Consider the following 22,941-nt stretch of genomic DNA (forward strand, 5'->3'; position numbering starts at 1 on the left):
AAAACACTCCTGAGCACTGTGGAACCAAAGGAAGCCTGACCTCTAGAGGCCATGTCCAGTTTGTAATGAGAAATAAAGGTATGTGGAGAAGTCCAAGTAGCCACTGCACATATCTCATCTATGGATAGTCTAGCGTGAAAGGCCACTAAGGTTGACATAGCCCTGGTAGAATGCGCCTTAACTGGAAAGGGAAGATCCTTACCCGCTAATGCATAAATAAATGAGATGCAGTCTCTAATCCACTTAGCTATGGTGCCCTTAGTTGCAGATCTGCCAATTCTACTGTCCAAAAAGGACACAAACAACTGATCTGATTTCCTCTCCTGTTGTGTCCTATTTAAATAAAACCTCAGTTGTCTATGCACATCCAACGTGTGAAATTTGTATTACGCTTTGTTGGAAAACCTTGGGAAAAAGACTGGAAGCTCAACAGACTGGTGGAGACAAAGGGCAGAACAGACCTTAGGGAGAAAAGAAGGATTAAGTCTCAGAGACACACTGTCCTTATGAAAAATTAAATAAGGAGGTTTATCAGAAAGGGCTTGAAGCTCCGATATTCTTCTGGCTGAAGTTATGGCTACCAAGAAGGCAGTCTTCCATAACAGAAATTTCAATTCGCAGGAGGCTGCCGGCTCAAAGGGAGAAGACGTCAAAGCTCTGAGCACCACATCAAAATCCCATGGCAAGACGGGCTGCGAAACTGGACGGCGAAGCAACCAGGCTCCTTTCAGAAAGGCTTTACACAGCTTATGACCCATGAGAGAAGGCTCATTTGCAACATGATAATTGGAGATTGCTGCCAACTGAACCTTTATAGTGGAGGCAGCCGAGCCTTGTCTAAAGAGCGTGGCTAAGAAATCTAACACCGCCGACACCGGGGGTTGTAAGGGGAACAAGATCACGTTGCTGAGCCCAAACTGCAAATCTCTTCCATTTACTAGAGTATATTTTCCTAGTAGAAGATTTGTGGGAGGAAGACAGAATATGTACTACTTCCGGGGTAAAGATATGCGGTCTGACTAAGGTCAGAAGTGGAGGAGCCAGGCAGCGAGCTTGAGTGTTCGTAGGGATGGATGGAGCTGTCCTGACTGATGAGTCAATAGGTCTGGAGCTGGGTCCAGAATCCAAGAATTCAGAATCCAAGGACCATCCACCGCATACTTCCGAAGGAAGGGGAACCAAACTTGATGGGGCCAGTGTGGTGCGATCAAAATCATTTTGCTTCCCATGCAGGTAGCCTTCTGAATCCCTCTGGGTAGAAGAGGGACCGGAGGGAAGGCGTAGAGCAGACCGGAGGGCCAATTGTGGACCAGAGCACCCCTGAGTGACTCCCCCTGTGGGGGATCAGAGTGAAAAATTTGCTGCACTTTGTATTCAGGGGGCTGGCAAAGAGGTCGTAGCAGGGAATGCCCCACTTGGAGAAGATCTGCACAGCCACTCTGTCGTTCAGGGACCACTCGTGAGGCATCAGAATAGCTCTGCTCAGCCTGTCTGCTTTCACACTGGACTTCCCCAGAATGTGCGTTGCCACTGGGAAGCGATCGCCCAATTCCACACTCTCATGGCCTCCCTGCAAAGGGGGTAGGACTTGGTTCCTCCCTGCTTGTTCAGATACCAGACAACCGACATTGTTGGACAGAATCGCAATAGTTCCCCTGGGAAGAGAGCTGTGAAGTGCCTGCAATGCTAGAAGCACCACTCTCATCTCTAGAACATTGATATGAAAGTGAATCTCGTGGTCTTGACACGTACCTTGGACCGTCTCGCCCAGATAATACCCCCCCACCCTATCTGGGAGACGTCCGTGGTTACTGTGGCAATAGGGGACGGGGGGCTCAAGGGTCTTCCTTGATCCAGATTGGACGAGAGAAGCCACCAACGCAGATCCTGCCGGCATCTCTCCGTGATGAGAATCGGATGGGACAAGGGGAGTTCCTGATATGACCACTGGGTCGAAAGGAGCCACTGAAGTATTCGCATGTGTAACCTGGCTGCGGAACTAAGAGAATGGTAGCTGCCATTGATCCCAACAACTGAAGAACAATCCTGGCTTGGGCTTTTCGCCGGGGTAGTAAAGCCAGAACTTGGGCCTGTAACACTTTTATTCTCTCTGTCAGTAGAAAAGCTCTCAGCTCTACAGAGTCTAGCTCTGCGCCGATAAAGGCAACATGCTGTGATGGCAGCAATACAGACTTTGCCCAGTTGAATGAAATCCCTAGAAGATGGCCCAATTTGACAGTAGCTCTCGTGGCTTGAACAAGTAGATGCCTGGTGGGGGCGGTGAGGAGCCAGTCGTCTAGATAAGGAAACACCGGGAATCCTAGATGTCTCAGGTGAGCTGTCACCACTGCCAGACACTTGGTGAACACCTTGGGGGCTGTGGTGAGACCAAAGGGCAGGACCCGGAATTGAAAATGACTGGCTCCCAGCCGGAAGTGTAAATGATTCCTGGAAACCTTGTTTATCTTGATGTGATAATAGGCATCCTTGAGATCGAGGGAGCACATCCATACTCCTTTTTCCAGCAATGGGAAAATGGATTGCAAAGTGACCATTCAGAACTTGGACTTCTTTACAAAGCGGTTTAGACGGCTGAGATCCAGAATAGGTCTCAAGTCCCCTGTTCTTTTTGGCACCAAAAATAACCTTGAGTAAGTTCCTAATCCGATCTGGTCAGCAGGGACTGGTTGGATGACTCCTTTTTCTAGCAGCTTTGAAACCATTATTGCTGCCTGATCCCGTTGACTGGGTGGAACGTCTGGGATTTTTCTTGACAGCGGGGGGAGGGGGGGGGCAAAAAAGGGAATGGTGTAACCTCCGGTGATGATACGAAGCACCCATCAATCCTGAGTAATGGACTCCCAGGCCTGAAGATGCTCCGAAAAATGACCCCTGACTGGCTCCGGAGACGCACAGTCGGGTAATCCCTCAGGGACATTGGTAGGAGGAACCACAAAAGGACTCGCAGTCTCCTGTATTGCGGGGGCCTCCACTGCCTCTAGGGCAATGCCTTCCATTAAAATTCCCCCCTCCTCTGCCCCTGGAGGGGGGGTCACTTTGATGGGCAGGGGAAGACTTTTGAGACTTTCTGAACCACATTTTCCCTCCCCTCTGAGCCTTGGGATAAGGTCTAGTGGGAAGCGAAAAACGAGCCCTAACGGCAGACAAAGTCTTACCCCTCCTGCTCACATCTAGTGAGGGTGTCTTTCACTTTGGGTCCAAAAAGGGAGGACCCGTCGAATGGGGCGTCCGTGAAAGACGACTTGAAAGCCTCCGCAAAATGACAAGCGCATCCAAGCTTGCCTCCTAAGGACTATGTCCGAACTCGCTGCTCTACCCGCCCCCTCGGGTGCATAAGATATGAGCCTCATGGACGAGTTGATGATGGAAGAAAGGGTAGACAGCTGGGCATTAACAGACTGGGCCAACACCTCAGGTAAGTTACCCGATAGGGTATCTCCCAACTCCTTTATGAGATCCCTTTGGAGCCGCTTAAAATGACACAAGTAATTCAGCGACCACAATGTAAAGGTCGCTGAAGACAGGGTATGCTTCCCATACCTATCCATACTCCTAGACTCCTTATTAGGAGGATGGATGGAAGTAGAAGCCTTTGCCACGTCCTGCTGGGTGGCAGACACCACCACCATAGCATCCACAGGTACTCCCTTGATCAAAAATTATTTTCCAGGAGGTGCAAATAAGAACTTATTGGGGCGGCTAGGAACTGGCTCCACAGAGTCAGGGTGTTCCCACACCCTTTGACAAATAATATCCAATAATTCATCGAAGGGTGGAGACACCCAGGAGGCGGAAGGCTGGGCTCCGAAGGCCTTGAGGAAGACCGACTCCTCCTCAGAAAGGTTTTTGGATGGCCAGTCGCCCTGCTGTCTCAAGATCTCCAGGATATCGGAGAATGAGACATCATCCGAGGACGACTTCAGGGACCCTTCTGCATCATCGAGGTTGGTGTCTGAGGTGACAGACTCATCTGGGGAGTCTACGTGCTTCCTCTTACACAACTTCTTCCTGGGAGGCTCTTCAGGCACAGACTCTGAAGGGCCCTCAGAAAGTAGGGGACCACACATGGAGGTATCCTCAGGCCAAGGAGCCCCGCTGTCCACAGATAGGGGGGCACCAGAAGCTCTGGTCGCAGCATCTAGGGAAGGAGTTGCTGATTCAGGTGAAGTCACTATGGACTTGGCCAGCGCGCTCCTCATAGCCTCAAAGGCAGGTCTACCAGAATCGGATGAAAAACCCGCCTCCGAGACCATGACCGGAGTCGGGGTACCCCTAGCCGAGGCACCAAGTGGAAGACTCGGAGCCGCAGTCTGAAGCCCCGATGTATCCCCCTCAGGTTCAACTGAGGACACCCGAGTACCAAAACCTGTAGAAGGGATGGAAAAGGTTGGAGCCGATGTCGGATCCGAAAGACTCGCAGGACGTTTTGGAGCTGACCCAGGAACTTCACTCGATTCAGCAGACTCCGGCTCCGACGACATCGAGGTTGTCGGAGGAGGAAGAAACGGAACCGATATAGTAGCTGGCTCTGGAGCCGACTGGGCTGGAGCCGAAAATAATTTAGTTAACACTGGCGACTGGAGGAGCCTCTGGACCACCCTATCGACATCCGAATCCGAGAGCCTGGAGGACTTGGAGGAGACAGACGGGGGTCAAGAAATCTTCTCTGTCGGAACCTAGACAAGACTGGGGGAATGGCTCCGAATCGGCTCCAAAAGGATCGGCGCCGAAGAAGGCTCGATAACCACCGCAACCTCCTTTAGCACCAACGACCGTTGAGTCGAAGAAGCTGACCCTGCAACAGATAATACTTCCTGCGGCTCCGAGACCAGTGGAGCCGAGGAAGGAGACATAGCCTTGGACCGTGCTTCCTGCGGCTCCGAGACCAGTGGAGCCGAGGAAGGAGATGTAGTTTTAGACCTTTTCTCCGGAGGCTCCGATGAACTAGTCGGAGCCGAAGACTTCATTTTAGACTTGGACCTGGATTTCTCAGAGGGAGGAGAGGACGCCAAAGTTTCCTCAAAGGAGGGTTTAATCAAACCCTTGAGGATAAGTTTATTTTTTCTCTCCTGTAACACCCTGGCAGAGAAAGCATGACACACACTGCAGGATTCCTGCAAGTGTATGGCACCGAGACAATATACACAGATGGCGTGGCCATCAGTCAGCAACATCTTGTACGCACATTTGGTGCATTTTTTAAAGCCAGATGGCTTATGTTCTTTTGGTTCCTTGCCCGACATAAGGAACACAATCCACAAGCAGCAACAATATTTCGAATTTACACAATAATCACATGAGCACACGCAGCAACACAAGGTAGGGAGGGAGGAAAGGGCTCTAACTTAAATGCCCGAACAGTAACAACACAAGATAGGGCAAAGGCTCTCTAAATTAAACGGGCCTAGCCTGCCAAACAGAAGGATTACCAACAACAAACGCAATCAGTCATACAATGAATACAACAGACAACTTAGATATTAGAACAGCTTTTTGGTATAACAGACTCAAAGCTATAAATTCAAATACAAAAGAGAGGGTACTTAGCCACAGCCAAGTCGAGACCACGTCGTTACTCTAGGAGCGACAAACGAGATCTGGGGGTTTGGGCATGATGCATCCTGGGATACAGGGTTAGCCCAGCCAATGAGAGACTTTGTGCTAGTTATAGTGGCCGAGTTGGAGCAGACTCTCGGCTCCGAACCCATCAGTAATGAATGTAGGCGAGATAGGATCACATTACATCTAAAGTTTCCTCGTTATAACAAAATTTAAAAGTTTGCCACAGGATCCAAATCCTCTACTCACCACATCAATTCCCTACATGGTCTAAACTGGTTGCAACTCCCAAGCTACCTAAATTTGATTCAACTAACTACAGCACACAAGCTAATTTTCAAACCTTCTAACTGTCCATCACTCTCCTCTTCCCTAAAACTTCACCAGTCACATAGAACACTTAGATCCACAAATCAGAACCTCTTAGAACTTTACAAGCCTTTACACGCTCCAGGGCAACTTCTACTATCATTCTCCCTTGCCAGATTATGGAACTCTCTTCCCCCTTACATTAGAACTACCCCTAACCTACCATCCTTTAAAACCATACTCTACTCCCACCTCTGGGAGTGCTCCTGTACCCATCCTACCTGATTCCTGATACCTATCCCTATTCTATTCTACTCTAATCTCTGCCACTGCTTGAATTCATCTCTCTAAAATTCCTTTGCCTAAATACATGTAGTGTATTAAATGAACATAAATTTATTGTTTTTGCTAATAACTTATAAGTGATTGACTCAGCTCATATATTTTAAGATATGTAAAATCTTGCCTTGCTGTATATTGAATGTTAAACTGTTGTTCTCATATGCTGTACTAATACACTGTATATTGTCTTTCTGTCTGGAGCTTTTCTCCTTGGGGCTCCATTGAAAATGGGCTACCTTGGCCCAATAGACTTTCCCAGTTAACAAACTGAAATAAATAAATAATAATAAAATTGAGGTTCCAGGCAGGGGTTGGAGCTCTCCTGGGTGGTCTTAAGTTTCTAGGCCCTCTGAGATAATGCTTTAGCAGAGGATGAGAGAAGAGGGGAGGTTCTGTGTTGTAATGAGCTGAAATGGCTGAGACATGGATTTTTATGGAAGAAAAGGTCAGGCCCTTGTCAAGCATCTCAGTTAAGTATTGCAAAATCTAAGGAATGCTGGGCACTGCTGTGTTTATCCCTTGAGATTGATTCCAGGCACAGAATCTCTTCCATTTGTCAGCATAAGATTTTCTAGTACTATGTCTTCTCACCTCCGAAATGACATCCGTCACAGGTTGGCTGAGGGATGCTAACGGTGAATTTAGGTGATTCGCCACGCTGCAAGATTCAAAGTTTGGAGCGGAGTGTGCAGAATTTGTTTGTTCTGCTGAGACAGTAAGTAAAGTGTCCGAGGCAGGTGCCACAGTGGAAGGTGTGACACACTGCGCAGGAGTGGGTACCAATGCTGGTGAGGCCAGTCTGGAGCAATCAAAATAATTTTTGGTTTGTCCTGTTTGACTTTTAGTAGAACTTTGGAGAGCAGAGGCAAAGCGGGAAAGGTATAGACTGATGGTTTTTCCAGCTGAAGGACAGACCCATCCACTTTCCAGGCTTTTTTGTGACGAGTTCTTGTGCAAAATTTGTCCAACTGATAGTTCTGGGGTGAGGCAAAATGATCTATGTCTGGTCTCCCCCATTTGCATGTCAACATGTTGAAAATCCGTGGTTCCAGTTTCCATTCGTGTGGGTCCATGAGATTTCTGCTTAGTTTGTCTGCCAGAGTGTTCAGCTTTCCTGGCAGGAATTCAGCTTGTAGTTGTATTTGATAGGTCAAAGCAGTGTTCCACAATGCCATGGCTAGTCTGCAAAGGGGGTAGGAGTGTGTACCCCCGTGCTTGTATATGTACCACATAACCGTGGTGTTGTCCGTCTATCAGTAATTGTCCTGAATGATGGTAGTCCTTGAAGTCTGTCAGGGCATTCTGTACAGCCAGCATTTCTTTTTGATTTATGTGAAGGTGCATTTGATTTGGGCTCCATTTTCCCTGAATGCACTTCCCTGCCAAATAAGCAGCCCATGCATAGTCAGATGCATCTGTAGTTAGGGTTTGGGCGGCAGGGGGTGGTGTAAATGGCAGTCCTTTGTTCTGGTGGCAGGCCTCTGCCCACCATAGGAACTCTAGGTGCAGGCAAGGTATGATAGGAATCATTGTTTCCAGGCTGTGACAGTGCTGATTCCATAGACTTTTTAAATACCACTGAAGTTTCTTCATATGCAGTCATGCATATGGAATTAGAAGAATGCAGGAGGCCATGAACCCCAAGGCTTTATTTGCCTTGCAGAAAGCAGGGTTTTTGTGGTCACCTGTTTGAAGTAGGTCACCAAATGAATTTGCTTCTCTGGCGTAAGGAAAGCAATCTGGGCAGTTGTATTCAAGCTTGCACCTAGAATGTAATTTTTTGAGAGGGTACCAGTTGTGATTTATTTTTGTTTATAGTGTACCCTAGACAAATTGGAACCCTTTTTACAAACGCCAAATGTTTTAGAAGTATGTCCTTGTTTTCTGCCTGAATTAGACAATCGTCCAGGTATGGCTATATTTGAATATTTCTTTGCCTGCAAAATGCAATTACTGGAGCCAGGCACTTTGTAAAGACCCTGGGCACAGTAAATAAGCCAAAGGGCAGTGCAGAGAACTGGTAATGCAAGTAGCCTGCTTTGAAGCGGAGGTATCTTCTGCAAGATTTCCTGATTGGGATATGCAGGTAAACCACTTAAATCTAGAGTTGCCAACCAGGCATCTTTGCCTAGCATAGGAAGTAACTGGTGAAGAGTCAGCATCTTGAATTTTGGGATGTCCAGAAAGGTGTTTAGAGTAGATAAGTCCAGAATTGGATGGCATGATTCGTCTTTACTGGGTACCAGGAAAAGTCTGGAATAGAAACTTTGTCCCTTTTCCTCTTCTGGTACTAGTTGAATAGCCCCCATGCTCATGAGGGAAAGTACTTGTTTCGGGGCCTCTGCTCACTGATTTGGGGGCAGGTCTGGCCATCCATTTGAAATTGGCAACGTGTGGAAATCAAATCTGTACCCCTGGGATACTATATTTAAAACCCATTTGTCCCGGGTTATAAGTTGCCAGTTTTTTGCATGGAGAGCCAGTTTACCCCCCAAAGGGGTGGCTAAAAGGTAAGTGCTTGGTAAGTGTAAAGGAAAGTCATTTAGACTGCTTACCATAGGAAGGTGTCTTGTTGTTTCCAGATTTGGAGGAGGAGGCACCCATTGTTTTGTTCTGAAAGTCCCTTGGGACTGAAACCTGGTGCCTTTGGAATGTCTGGGTCTGACTTGAGTGGCTCTCGAAGGAACTTGAAACAACCAGTTCTTAGTAGGCCAGTGCCTACTAAATCTTGAAGGTTCAACTTGTAAGAAATCTTTCACAGTCTGCATAGATTTAGCTTTATCTTCCATCTTTTTTAGAACTTCTTCAGCCTTATTACCAAAGAGACGGTCCTGTTGTAAAGGAGCATCCAACAATTTTGCTTTAACATGATCAGGCAGAGTTTGCTCTTTGAGCTAAGCATGCCTTCTTAGCACAGACCCAGTTACAGCAGCCCTGCAAAAGGCCTCCAAAGAATCAAAACCACATTGCGAAGTATGTTTTCCAACTTGTTCAGCTGAATGCAATAGATCCTGTAAATCTTTATTTTCCACACAGTCAGAAATCAACATAATTTTCTGTTTAAGCAGTCCCATGATATGCTGCTGATATTTTAGCATATGAAATTGACAGTTTAAAGCCCTGATTGCCAAGGTTGCAGAACCGTAAACCTTCTTACCCCATCTATCCAGCGCCCTGGAATCTCTATCAGAAGGGGTAGGATTCTTAGCAGTAGAAGCCTTAATGCCCTTGGGACCCTGAGAAATGCTTTCAGGATCCGCAACAGGATTTTTGAAAAGGAATTAGTGGGAGTCAGGAACCCTGTAGTATCTGTCTGGCTTACAAGGAGCCAGAGGCAGAGAATCAGGAGCCATACTAGATTCTGAAAAAACATCATCAACAATGTTAACAGGATGTATAGCCAAAGGCCTATGTTGAGGAAGAAGACGAAAATCCCCAAGTCTCTTTTTAGATTCAGAGAAATCCTGACTTTCCGAATGGAAATGTTCCCTTAAGATATGTAAAGTTTCCCCAAAAGAAAAATCCTCAGGGGGAGAAGCAGATGGAAAGGAATCTTCTGCATCCGAGTCCTCATAAGTAGGTACAGACAATTCCTGTTCATTAGAAGAATCAGTAGAAATATAATCCTGTTCAGAAGATTCATAGTCAATATCTTGCCTAGGCCTCTTAGAAGGGGGGGTTGGCTACCCCTGATCAGAGTAATTAAATCTTCTGCCATTTTGATAATTTGTTTCCTAGGCATAGGGGCCTGCACATGTGGCCTAGGCATCGGCTTTTTAGACATAGATCGAGATTTTGGCCTTAGTTTTGAAGATGGCATCTGTCTAATATACAAATCTGTAGGCCTGAAAACACCCTCAGAAACCAGTGCCTGCACAGCAGCTCCGGACCCATCCAAGGTAGCGACATCCATGGGTTTCATAATTAAAGCATCTCGCGGCATACTGGACGCCGAATGGGTCTCAGAAGAGGCCTGCGAATCAGACGTAGCAGGTATCAGGGGTTGCGGAAGCACCTCAATGAGTACCGGCGAACTGGCGACTGGCTTAGGAAAAGCGTCGTCGGCGTTTTGAACCTCAACGGCCTGTCTCTGTCTTTTTCTTTGCATCTTTTAGGCATTCTGGTAGTCGGATTGCTAACCGACGACATTTCTGGATAATTAAAGTGTGAGCCAAAATATTTAGAAGCAAAAATGTACCGACGTTTGACAGTGCGTTAATTAAATAAAGCACAGAAGCGACAGCAAGGTACGTTGTGGTCTGGGCCTACGCAAGCAATACAGTACAAATGGAAATCCTTATGAGGTATTTGCTTCCCACAAGTAATGCAATTATTAACTTTTACTGACATCGGTAAGGAGCAAGAAAAAGTTTCCCCAACGGGGTACTTAACTTTTTAGTTGAAGACTTCGGATCTGAAACTCGAAAACGAAAATTTCAGGAGTCGGCTGACTGACACTTGCGAACTGCTTCTGCTTTGGGCACCGCACGGCAAGAAAGACTGAAGTAATGGTGTCAGCTGCATGTTGTATACCCCTGACGACCTGACGTCATGGAAGAAGGGACAGCAACTGACACAGGACCCAAGACTTTGTTAATCAGGCTGACTGAGGGCAACCTGCCAGCAGATTACCCAAATGTAATGACTACAACAGTGAAACACAAAGAACATCAGTTAAATACAAGGAAATTGGATACTGCTGCTTTAAGATTCACTCATTCCAAACAGTTAAATACAAGAAAAAAGATTATTTGCATGGCAAAGCAGGTCTTCAGTCTTACCAGCCCACAGTTGATGGAAATTCCTTCTTTGGCTCTCTCTCCTGTAGCTCCAGTGCGTTTTAATCTCTCAGATCCTGCTAGGTCAACAAAATGAAACTTGGCAGTCAAGGTTTCAAAGTCATTCACTTCCGAAGTTTCTCGGATCTTATTATCCACTATACCCTCCTGAAACACACAAGATGGACTAGTAAGAACCTACATATTTATCAATTTGCTTGACAGTCAGCAAGTGATGAGAGTCCATAGTGGCCAATACATTCCTCAGCTGCAAGAATAACATTATGTGGTGCCAGAAAATAATAAAAACACATTAATAACAGACATTGTCACCGTTAATGCTGGTGGTTACAATGGCATATGCGAGGCTGTCAAGCAAGGCTGAATTAATCACAGCACCTGAATGATTTTAAGTGAAGGGAAATCACAACCTACACCATTCAGCCGAATCCTGTATTTGTCACTAAGAATATTTCATTATTTCTCATCTGTTGTATGCCATTCCAAGAAACTGCTAAGCATCTGCAAATTTCCCTACTGTAAAAAAAAGCATATTTGGTTTACCTGCTCACCCCAACCAGGATCTATTGTAATTCAACTCCAATACTACCTATGAAATAGGCTAGGGTGTTGTAGAAAGCTGTGACCCCAACTTCTCAAACTATTTACAGAATTTGTTTAATGCTCACACACTGTTTTCCTACATTTCAGCACCTGAACATAACAACATATATATAAACAAGATAAGCCATCAGTATGGCAAAGCACTAAATTCTTCAATGAAGTGTGACAAAGGATGATACTGCCAGTACAGCTACCTGGTAATTTTGTAAATAATTATGTAATTTGTGAATATCAACATGATTTATATAAGATGCTTGTGTTACAACTGTATTGGAACTGAATGTTCTGTATATCAAACTGGTTTGTACATATGTGTGTTGAAAAAAGTATTTTATAAAATACTTGTGCTTAAAATGTAACTGAAATGTACCCTACAGGAAAAGAACAGAAATGTACATGCACTACTGTAGCTGTTTAAATGTGTACATTTTAACAGTGGAAACTGGAATACAGGAGATTTAATATAATTTCAGTTATTATTTCTAAATTAAACTACTTTATGTCTACACCATAAAATATGGTATATTTCAGTTTCAATGCAGCAAGGAGACACAATGTTTAAAACTAGAACATTTTCTGTATTGTCTCTAGGGTGAAATAATTACTAGCCTTGAAATGTGAAGGAATGCAACTGCTTTATGACTTCCAGCATCTGGGAAAGAAATGAGGTCTATGTATTTTCACAGGTAGATGCTAAATACTGCCAGCTTCAAGCAGCAGGGGTTTCACCTGGGATAGAGTCAGATGACAAGAAAGTACGTCATTCTGCAAGCTATCCCAGCAGTAATATTTGAAAGATTAATTTGAGAATTCTCTCAGAGAGACAGAGTATTCTGTACTCTGTCTTGGACCTGACAACAACATGACCATTCACCACAACATCTGCCTTGCTCTGATGAAATTGCTAGGGAACAGTACAATTCTCTTGGATATGGTCATGAATATAGCAAAGCTTAGTTTAGGTGCTTTTCTTTCTTTATTTGAGACTGTCCTGCAATGTTGTTTTAAATATTTCCTTTGATTTTGAATTCTGATGTCACTGTGAATATATACTTAGTATTGTCTTGTTCTTTTATTATTTATTATTAAATATATTTAAACATTTCATTGTGGCTGATCTGGGTAGAGATATCTAAGTTTTGAGAGTACTTGCATATTTATTTGGTGACAGTGTGTGCGACACTCCTAATAGCCTTGATCTTGGCCAAACTACAATTTGTATTAATATTAATATTACACAATAAGATTGGACACCCTTTGTTAAGGGCCTTAAAGTAGCTGATAAGGAGTTGGCTGCTGGCAGTGATAACTACCTTATAACCTGGGCAAAAAGGAGCATAGCTAGTAAATCTGCTCCAGCCTTTCTCAGGTGTGTGTGTGTGCGCATGGGCAAATCAAACCTCAAAGAATGTGTGCGTCAGCTACTTGGACAGGGACATGAAGCACTGGGTGGACAGAGAGGGTGATGGAGTTCTTGGCTTGGCCACTCAGCTGAGATCTCAACTCTATAGCTGTGCCAGTGGGGAGTCTTACTGGGAATCTGTGTGCGCTTAAGGGAAAATGTACTTGATGCAGAGAGCTGCATCTGGAATACTGTGCGTCTACCTGTCATCCTCCCAATGTACATGCCCCACTGGAGAGGATTGAGGCTCGTTGATTACTGGTCCAGTGAAGGGGCGTCGCATGAACTATAAAGGCCTCATGCTATAGTTCTACCTATCCTCAAGTTAGTCATCCTCCTGATAATACACAATAATTTATGACTTGCACTGCTTTCTATTTCTTGTGTTAGACAGCACACCAAGTACAATATTGATTCCATTCCTTTTCCTGTTATGTTACCATGTCTTTATGGATAGGGTATATTTTATCTTTATCTGAAATAGTTCATCTGAACTCAGATCAGGATTGGTGTTAATGCAATGGTTACTTCCCAGACACAAGGTACAGGGTTTGATTCTCGCATTTGAAAGGGAGATCGGCTAGGCTTAAGTAGCCCATAAGGCAGCTAACCTAATATTTACCTATGAACCTATATGGAGATGCAACAGCATTTACTTCAGTATTTCCAAATTATTAACAAATCTAAGTAAATAAATAGGTTCATAGGTTCATAGGTAGATACTAGGCTATCTGCTCTAGGGCATTTATAAGCCTAGCCATAGTGTATTTGGCTTTCGCCTCCCTGTTAGATTAGCCTATGTGCCTCTGTATAGTAGGTCACAGAAGGTAGCCCTTTAAGATTAGTTTACTGTGCCTCTGTCAAGCAGGGACACAGAAGAGACCCCAGGGGTGAATTTGCGATTTCCCATCCATGCGTCCAGATTTCGCTTGAAGAGGGTCAGCGAGGGACTTTGTCTAACATGAAATGGGATTCTATTCCAGAGTGAGGGGAGCCTCTGGGAAATGAATATGTCCCTCCAGCATGTCCTATTTATTTTTGTGCTGAGGTTTAAGTCCCTGGAGCATGTAGCTCTAAGGGATTTGGATTTTTTGAGGTGGAGCATGTCCATTAATTCTGGGTTAGACATGGCTTTGTACGTCAGGCATAGATTGCCTCTGAGTAGGCAGTAAGCAACTGAGTAGAGCTGGAGTTTCTTTAGTCGAGCTGCATAGGACATCTGTTTGAGGCCCATGATCCTCTTGGTGAGGTACTTCTGGGGTCTCTCCAGTTGCTGCAGGTGTCGGGTAAGGTACATCCCAAAAGGGGCATTGTATTCAATTATGGGCCTGATGAGTGATGAGTAGAGGGGCACAATGACCTCTCTTGATCTAGATGTGAATCCTTTCATGATGAGGTGGGCTATGTAGAAGGTCTTTCTAACCACTTTGGCAATGTGGTTGTCAAAGGAGAGATTGCTATCAACTTGGGTCCCCAGATCCCTAATTACTTTCTCTGTACTTAATGGGTTACCGCCTATGTGGTAATTTGTAGGCACTTTGTTTTTCCCAAAGGGGATGACTATGCACTTTTTGGCATTTAGCTTTAGACCATGGCTCTGGCACCAGTTATCCGTCTCTGTGAGACCTTTTTGAAGGATGTTTGTGTCAGCTGGAGAGTCCATTATGGCACCCAGTTTGCAGTCATCCGCAAACTTGGTGAGCCATAGTCCTCCCACGTTGGCCTGTACCTCGGAAAAGTAAATATCGAACAAGAGCGATCCCAGGACAGAACCTTGTGGGACGCCACTTGTGACCAATTGTAAACCATATCTCAGTATAGTTACTGAGATATGGTTTAAAGCTATAGAAAGCAGTCCGGGAGTGCAGGGCTGTAATGATTTCCACACATTAACTGCATACAAAGAGAAAAAAGATGAAAGTGTCACACCCATATCATATCTTTGCAAGCTATAGGTCCCTTTGTATGGCCCAGGAAACCCACACCACTTAGAGTTGCTCTCCATTTGAGCTGACACCATTGCTCATGGGTAACTTCAACTACCCCCATAAAAAAATAGGAATCATACATGACTACAAACAATCAGGCCCAAAGATAACTTGACTTTATCAATGCAAATGCCCAGGACCAGTTAACCTGTAAGCACACTCTGGGTGAAAACATACTTAACCTATTCCCCACCAACATGCATGAACATTGCACCCCCCTGAAGTGTAACATCCTCAATGGTCAGGTCCACCATAAAGTTGACTCCCTCCAGAATTAAACCTGGGACAACAACTAACCCTGCAACTTTTAGGAATTAATCCTATGCAAATTTCCTACTAAGTGACACCCTGATAAAATTTCAAGCCCCCCAAACCCAGGAAACACTGTTGTCTATGCAGAATTACTACAAAAACCCTTCACAATCATGTATACAGCTACATAAAGGCAGCAATACTTACCCAAAAAAGATCAGGGAAAAAAAAAGCCACCCTGGGGGAAGCCCAGCATCAACAGTTTATATCAAAAAGAGAAGAAAGTCATGGCCAAATATAGGAAGTGCAATGCCCAGCAAGAGAACTCCTCATCAAACTAAACAAGCAACATGATTAATGAAGTCTATCAAAGGCAGATTTGAGTTAAAGTAGCCACCCACACTGAGGACAATCACAAGGGACTCTTAAAATATGTCCACAGCCTCAAAGGCAATACACAACAATGTGTTGAATTGATTATAAATGGAGCAACTTCTACAGAGCTGAAGGGTATAACAAATCTACTAGTCAAGAAATTAATCTTCAGCGTTAGTCTGTTTCTCCCCATACATCTCTTAAAAATTAGTTGCAACCATAACTCCCTAACCACCAGTAGGAAACAGGTCTTCAATGCACTCTCCAAAGCCAAGAATATTGCATTCATGGACCCTGACAGTATCCCAGGATGCTTTCTTACTAGCATGAAACATTACATGTCTGATGCACTATATCTGTTTAATTGTAGCCTCCAAATAGGCTTTTTGCAATTTAATGAGTTCTAGAAGAAAGCTTTTCAAACAGAACTAATGAAAATGGACTCAAAACAGTTTAATGAAACTGCCAAGTAAATGTTAGCTGCAAAAATTTTGACGATGAGACAAAGAATACTATTTTTTGGTTAAAAGGGGTTCATTCGTACAACAAGCCAACTTAACAGAATGAAGTGTGCAGCCAGATATTTCAGATTTATACACCATGGTACATATATTATATGCATGCAATTACAAATATAGCACACATATTCAAGTTACTGTACTTAAAATTCCTTTACTGAGTTACTGACATTCTAACAAGCATAATTTTCCACAAATATAAAATATACTGTGCAGAAATCCTTACTCATAATTGTTGTACTTAGTACTTGAGAAAAATCAAACCAGTAACGTCTGAATGAATATACATGCTGTTTAGGCAAACAGACAAGAAAAGTCACACAGAACATCTGGGAGAAAGAGACATTGGATCTGTGCTAAATAACTAAATGCTTAAAAAAGCAAACAATGATTTATCGAACCCATGTAAGTGAAAGCTTACAATCTCGAACGCTTAGAACAGCGATTTTTTTTTCCAAGGGAAAAAATCGCTGTTCCACAAAAAAAAAAAAAAAAATTGTAAAACATTTCATAAAGTGGGGGGTCTTCGCCCCCCCCACTTAAATATACAAACTCAGAGATCATACTACAGTCACAAAAATGGCAAAGTAACGGACGCAGCCAAGCAATTTCTTTTCCAGGGAAAGAATTTGCTTATATGCCGTTTTGTTATTTTGCCTTTTCGTGCCTTCAAGTTTGATCAATCATTTAATAGGAACCCAGAGACATCATGTTCTTGAGCTGGCCAAAATGCTACTCCTAAAAACATTTTTTTTTCTTGTACATACAGTGGATATAAAAAGTTTACACACCCCTGTTAAAATGCCAGGTTTTTGTGATAGAAAAAAAAGAAGACCACAATAAATCATTTCAAAACGTTTCCCACCTTTAATGTGACCTATAACCTGTACAATTCAATTGAAAAACAAACAAATCTGTTAGGGGAAAAAATATAAAAAAAAATAAAAAAATGTACAATAAGCTGGTTGCATAAGTGTGCACAACCTTAAACTAATACTTCGTTGAAGCACCTTTTGATTTAATTACAGCATTCAGTCTTCTTAGGTACACACCTGCCATCAATTGAAGAGACTCTGATAAACCCCAAATAAAGTTCAGCTGTCCTAGTAGGATTTTCCTGACATTTACTCAGTTGACTGCTACAGCATAAAGCCATGGTTCACAGAAAGCTTACAAACCATCAAAGGGATCTCATTGTTGAAAGGTATCAGTCAGGAGAAAGGTACAAAAAAATTTCCACAGCATTGGATATACCATGGAAGACAGAGAAGACTGTCATCAAAAAGTGGTGAAAATATGGGACAACAGTGATGTTGCAAAGAACTGGACTTCCCTCCAAAATTAAAGATGAAAACTGGTCAGGGAGACTGCCAAGAGACCTACACAGCAACACTGAAAGAGCTGCAGGAATTTCTGGCAAGTACTGGCTGTGTACTACATATGACAATAATCTCATGTATTCTACATGTCTGGGCTGTGGGGTAGGGTTGCAAGACAGAAGCCTTTTCTTACACAGAAAAACATCAAGGCTCGGCTAAAATTTGCAAAACAATACATCAAGTCTCCCAAAAGCATGTGGGAAAATGTATTATGGTCTGATGAGACCAAGACTGAACTTTTTGGTCACAATTCCAAAAGGTACGTTTGGCGCAAAACACTTTGCATCACCAAAAGAACACCATCCCCACCGTGAAGCATAGTAGTGGCAGTATCATGCTTTGGGGTTGCTTTCCCTCAGCTGGAACTGGGGCTTTAGTCCAGGTGCAGGGAATTGTGAACAGTTCCAAATACCAGTCACTTTTGGCCCAAAACCTTCAGGTGTCTGCTAGAAAGATGAAGAGGAATTTCACCTTTCAACACAACAATGACCCCAAGCATATATCTAAATCAACAAAAGAATGGCTCCACCAGAAGAAAATTAAAGTTTTGGAATGGCATAGCCACAACCCAGACCTAAATCCAATAGGAATTCTGTGGGGTGACCTGAAGAGAGCTGTGCACAAGAGATGCTCTCTCAATCTGAAAGACTTGGAGAACTTTTGCAAGGAAGAGTGGGCAAATACTGCCAAGTCAAGATGTGCAGTGCTGACAGACTCCTACCCAAGAAGACTGAATGTTGTAATTAAATCAAAAGTTACTTCAAAGTATTAGTTGAAGGATGCGTGCACTTATGCAACCAGCTTATTATACATTTTTTATATTTTTCCCCTAACAGATTTGCTTGTTTTTCAAATGAATTGTACAGGTTATAGGTCACATGAAATGTAGGAAAAGTTTTTAAATGATTTATTGTGCTCCCATTGTTTATATCACAAAAACCTGGCATTTTAACAGGGGTGTGTATACTTTTTAAATTCACTGTATAAGCTTGCATAGCCCAGCCCCCACCCCCAAATCTGAAAAAGTCTGCATCTTGATCAAGATAGCTTACATCCTTCTAAGTTGGGAACTGCTGATTGAGGGCTCAGTGTCTGTTATTCTAAAAGTGTACTAATTCTGGTTTAAGCACTTGGGCTTCAGGCCAGTTATTTTACATTAAGAGGGTTTGTGGTCTGCACTCTTGTGGGAGGAGAGGCTGGACTCTGGCCTTCTGAGGTGGGAATTTTGGGTTAAAGGCTTAGTGCCTGCATATTTGAACTGTTTCTTACTGAAATTGGTACACCTTGTTTGCTGTAGCATAGATTAGATCCAGGCCTGCTGAATCTAGCTTTGTTTGTATAACTTGAGCACTAATCCAGGCATTCTTTAAAGTATTCAATTGTATTTATTACTGCTTGGTAGTAACTTGATTAAAGTGTAGCTATCATTCTAAGTCTTTTGGATTAAGCACTTGGGCTTCAGACCAGTTGTTTTACATTAGGAAGGTTTGTGGCCTGCACTGTGGTGGTAGGACAGGTAGCTTACATCCTTCTAAGTTGGGAACTGCTGATTGAGGGCTCAGTGTCTGTTATTCTAAAAGTGTATTAGTTCTGGTTTAAGCACTTGGGCTTCAGGCCAGTTATTTTACATTAAGAAGGTTCGTGGTCTGCACTCTTGTGGGAGGAGAGGCTGGACTCTGCCCTTCTGAGCTGGGAATTTCTGGTTAAAGGCTTATAGTGCCTGCATATTTGAACTATTTCTTACTGAAATTGGTACACCTTGTTTGCTGTAAAATAGACTAGATCCAGGCCTGCTGAATCTAGCTTTGTATGCTTGTTGTTTGTTTGCTTGTTATTTCCCTGAAACGCTAATTCCACCTAAAACGCAGCTTTTCAGCGCTTCTGTGGATCCCTAGTGATATCTGCATTGCTTACTGTACTTATTTCCTTGTTTCACTTGAAAGAACGTTACTGTTTGTCATTTTTGCATTTAAGTTACCTGTAACACATTGCATTTAAATTACCTGGCACTTGTTCACTAAAGCAATTATATAAGTCAGCACTAAAAATTAAAAGCACTACACCCTCACAAACTCCTCTTGAGTACCTTGTTCCCCATTGGCCCTTTTTTTCAATTATAAAGGAATTCCAAATACTATTCTAGCATGTCCTAAGGTCAGTTGTCAATCTCCTCTTCAGTCCAGCTGGTGAATCTGGGAATCTTGAGGCAATGTTACAACTGCCACATGTACACAGACAACCCTCTCCTCCTCCCAACAAATTCCAACACATGTGAGAGATGCAACCATATAGCCAAACTGGAGGCTAAGCTCTCTCAACTCAGTACTGGCGTAACCAGTCAGGAGGAGAAGGAAACCACACTCACTACAATTCCAGTCTCACATAGACCTACCATCACAGCAAACCAAACACATAAACACACAAAAACATACTCAAAGGCTCTAAATAAAAATCTGCCTAAGCAGCAGAGACCTCCAAAGCAGACATCCAAGCAACCGCTACCCCAAAATAAAACACGTGCAACACATAGCGCACAAAGCCAGTGTGCCAAACAGTCACAGCCCTTAAGGCTAAACAACACACCTGATACACTTGTAATAGGTGACTATCGTCAGGCACACTGACGTCCTGCTCACCAGGCTGAACAAGGAGAAGGTCACAGTGAGCTGCCTGTCAGGCGCTAGGATCCGCCACATAACACAAGCACTCAGGTCACTCCAAGGCAAGTACAAATATGACTCAGTCATTGTCCATGCTGGTGTGAATGACCTGAGATGTATCTCCCTGGACTACATGAAGAGAGACATAGAGGAGCTCTCTGAGCATGTAGCCCAGGCCGGTATGACCCTGACCTTGAGTAGCATCTTACCCTTACCAAGAATGATGTCACAATATGAAGACAAGATGATCAATTTCAACAATTGGCTTAAGTATTGGTGCCATTCAAAGGGGATCCAATGCCTGTCAGCCTGGGATGACATGCTCGACAAGCCACGATGCTTCGCTAGGGACGGCTTGCACCTGTCACCCCTGGGCTTTTGGATATTGGCAAAGGCTCTTGCTACCCCCATAGTGGCCTTTTTTAGGCGAGGCTCAAAAGACAAACCCACCTCCATAGGTATCACAAGGGATAAGACACTAAGAGTAATGCTACTCAACGCCAGAAGTTTAAACCTCAAGATGCATGCACTCGAAACTCTCCTTAGCATGGAGAACATTGATATCTGTGCAGTAACAGAAACCTGGGTTCAAGGCTCCCGAGAGCACCCCAGCACTACCAGGTTATACCTCATACCATGCTTTTCGGCCCCAAAACTTGGACCGAACCACAAAAGGAGGGGAAGTATCAATATTCGTCAAAGTCAAAGATACCCACACCTCCAGGTTGGTGGCACAGCACGAAGCATCAGAAACTATCCATGTGCAACTAACAGTGGGTAAAACTGCCTTCCAGTTTATAGCCTGCTACAGACCACCCTCCCAAATCCAGGAACCCCACTCGGCCTTCCTGAGAACACTGGAAAATATGAAGTTCTCTCCAAACACCATTATATTGGGTGACTTCAACTACCCAAACATAGACTGGGAGCATTACTCCAGCTCCAACACCCTAGCCCAAAGGTTCCTAGAATTTATAAACTCAAATGCTATGGAACAACTTGCTACCACTCCCACAAGAGGGGAAAACATACTGGACCTGATCATCACCAACATTGGCATTATATGCTCCAGACGAGAAGTGCATCCCTCACTGGTAAGATCAGACCATAAACTAATCTCACTGGATATTCACATCCCGACCCCACCCCCTGCCCAGAAAACCACAGTGAAAAACTTCTCTAAAGCAAATTTCACACTCCTCAAAACCGAGGTGGAATCCTTCAAAGCTCCCGGGCCTGTGGAAAATACGGCCCAGACTGCAGAATCCTTTATAAACGCATTCTATGAACACCTTCAGGAATGCATGGATCATGCAATCCCAAATAAAACCAAGACCCAATCCTCCAAAGGCAGATGTCCTGTCTGGTGGACCCCAGCCATAAACAAACTATACAATAAAAGGAGGAAGCTACTACATGATAGAGCAAAATCCCAAAAAGGGAAGGCTTCGCTGATCGGTATTAGCAAAAAACTACGGGCACTCAAAATCATCTAAGGCCAGCTTCGAGAGAAAAATTGCACAGGACACTAAGGATAATCACAAGGTTTTCTTTAGTTATGTTAGGAACCTGGGTGGGAATTCCCAGATATGCTCAGAATTAGTCCAAAATTACAAAAAATACACCAAACCCACAGACATTGCCAACATCCTAGCTGACAGGTTCAGCACAAACTCCACCCCCCACCAAAAGGGCAAATATCTATCCCAGCAGAGTGCTGCCCCCCTGACATCTCAGATGCTCATGTAAGAGCCGCCCTCTCCAAAGCAAAAAACACAGCATCAATGGAACCAGACAGTGTCCCGGGCTGCATCCTACATGAACTCCAAGAAGAGCTATACCCAAACATAAAACTACTGTTCAATCTCAGCCTTACTACAGGATATGTACCCAAAGAGTGGCGTACAGCAACAGTGGTCCCTCTCCACAAAGGTGGTGTCTCAACGGATCCTGGAAACTATCGCCCCACAAGCCTGACTAGCTTGGTCTGTAAAGCTATGGAAAGGATCATCATGGACCTCATAAATAAAGATATTGGGGACCTACAGACACTGGATCCTACCCAGTTCGGCTTTGTTAAGGGCAGAGCCTGCCTCTTAAACCTGGTTGATTTCTTTGAAACAGTCACCAAGGCCATTGACGAGGGGAAGGTGGTCCACACACAGCCTACCTGGACCTCGCAAAAGCCTTCGATACAATACCCCACTCGGGCATTATAGATAAGCTCACCAGCTTAAATATAAACCCCTGTGTCACGAGATGGGTTGCAAACTGGCTCAAGGACAGAACCCACATGGTTAGAATTGTTGGAGCCATGTCAGACTCCAAACCAGTTACAAGTGGCATCCCACAAGGCTCAGTCCTGGGACCTCTCTTGTTCGGTATATATTTCTCGGAGGTACAGGCCAACACAGAAGGACTGTGGCTGACCAAGTTCGCAGATGACTGCAAACTGGGCGCCATAATCGACTCTCCAGCCGACACAAGCATCCTCCAAAAGGGCCTCATAGAAACAGACAACTGGTGCCAGAGCCATGGCCTCAAGCTAAACGCCAAAAAGTGCATAGTCATCCCCTTTGGCAAAAACAAAGTGCCCACAAATGACCACATAGGTGGAAATCCATTAAGTACAGAAGAAATAATTAGGGACCTGGGGACCCAAGTTGATAGCAATCTCTCATTTGACAACCACGTGGCCAAAGTGGTTAGAAAAACATTTTATATAGCCCACCTA

At 44.0% G+C, this 22,941-nt stretch overlaps 1 protein-coding gene across 1 annotated transcript in view; it reads right to left on the minus strand.

The window, feature by feature from the left end:
• LOC122815023 (kinesin-like protein KIF21A) overlaps positions 1 to 22,941 on the minus strand; it is a 354,809-nt gene that overhangs the window by 77,167 nt on the left and 254,701 nt on the right. Inside the window, exon 6 of the mRNA XM_044087275.1 lies at positions 11,013 to 11,177. Within this exon, the coding sequence (XP_043943210.1) occupies positions 11,013 to 11,177 (165 nt within the window). The remainder of the gene's footprint in view (positions 1 to 11,012; positions 11,178 to 22,941) is intronic.

This window comes from Protopterus annectens, chromosome 11.part0 (assembly GCF_019279795.1).
Source record: "Protopterus annectens isolate FY-2018-M chromosome 11.part0, PAN1.0, whole genome shotgun sequence".
NCBI lineage: Eukaryota > Metazoa > Chordata > Ceratodontiformes > Protopteridae > Protopterus > Protopterus annectens.